Below are 1,041 nucleotides of genomic sequence, written 5' to 3'. Positions count from 1 at the left end.
CAAGGCCAACCAAAGTGCTGTACAGACAGAACAACAGGTAACACACAAAGCAAAATACAAAATGAGGTAAATCAGAATATAGACATAAAAACGATGCAGATAATGACGACTAACCAGTGTGGAGCATACAGGTTCAAAACACAGATCATCTGGTGTTGAAAGCCACCGAATAGTATTGGGTTTTTAAACTGGACTTGAAAACCGAGAGGGAGGGGGCCTGTTTGACAAGCAGAGGTAACTCGTTCCAAAGTCTTGGTTTTGCTACAGAGAAGGCCCTGTCACCTCTTCGCTTAAGACGAGTTCCTGGAACTGTGAGGAGCAACTTTATACCTGGATTATTGAGCATGGACTTTGTTGCAGACATGTTCCTGTTTTTAGTATTTTATATTGCTTTGTAATGTAGCTGTTTTTGTTCCTTTTTTATATAATTTCTTCCATTTACTTTTCATTGTATATTCTTTTTTATGATTGTCTACTGTGGTCATCATTCCTTGTTTAAAACAGGTCTCTTGTAAACGAGTTCTCGAGGCTCAATGAGACTAACCTGTATAAATAAAGGTTGAATTGAATAAAAAAAAAAAACACACACAAGTAACAAAACCCAAAAGACACAAGAAACTAAACAAATAAAGAGAAAAACAGTCTATGACAAGCACATAATCAAAAATGAAATGATTACAATAACAAATTAATCAAGAAATTCAGTATAATTTTACAAAATCCTTGATAATTAGTAACATCAATAACTAATATATGAAGTACACATTTCTCTGGCATAATTTTTTTTAAATTGGTTCAATCTTTATTTATACATGTTAGACTCATTGAGCCTCGAGAACTCATTTACAAGAGAGACCATCATAATTTGAGACACCAGTTTCATACATTTTAATGAGTTTTTCCAAACAAAGATATTTAAAAACTCATTGTAGTATGCCCAAGTTTTTACTTTGTATTTATATATTTTTAACGTTTCCCTGTTTCTGTTTTTCTATGTTTTGTACTCAGGAGCTTTGTGCTATGCTGAACTTGGTACCATGA

At 33.3% G+C, this 1,041-nt stretch overlaps 1 protein-coding gene across 1 annotated transcript in view; it reads right to left on the bottom strand.

The window, feature by feature from the left end:
- Positions 1-229: 229 nt before the first annotated feature.
- slc7a9 (solute carrier family 7 member 9) overlaps positions 230-1,041 on the bottom strand; it is a gene marked incomplete at its 3' end in the record, with an annotated part of 14,965 nt that continues 14,153 nt past the window's right edge. The window contains exon 11 of the mRNA XM_037697529.1: positions 230-238. Coding sequence (XP_037553457.1) covers positions 230-238 — 9 coding nt within the window. The remainder of the gene's footprint in view (positions 239-1,041) is intronic.

The sequence above is a fragment of the Nematolebias whitei genome, chromosome 2 (genome assembly GCF_014905685.2).
Source record: "Nematolebias whitei isolate Nwh7 chromosome 2, NemWhi1, whole genome shotgun sequence".
Classification (NCBI taxonomy): domain Eukaryota; kingdom Metazoa; phylum Chordata; class Actinopteri; order Cyprinodontiformes; family Rivulidae; genus Nematolebias; species Nematolebias whitei.
Note: the sequence above shows the minus strand (reverse complement) of the source record. Positions and strands in the feature narration are given on the sequence as shown.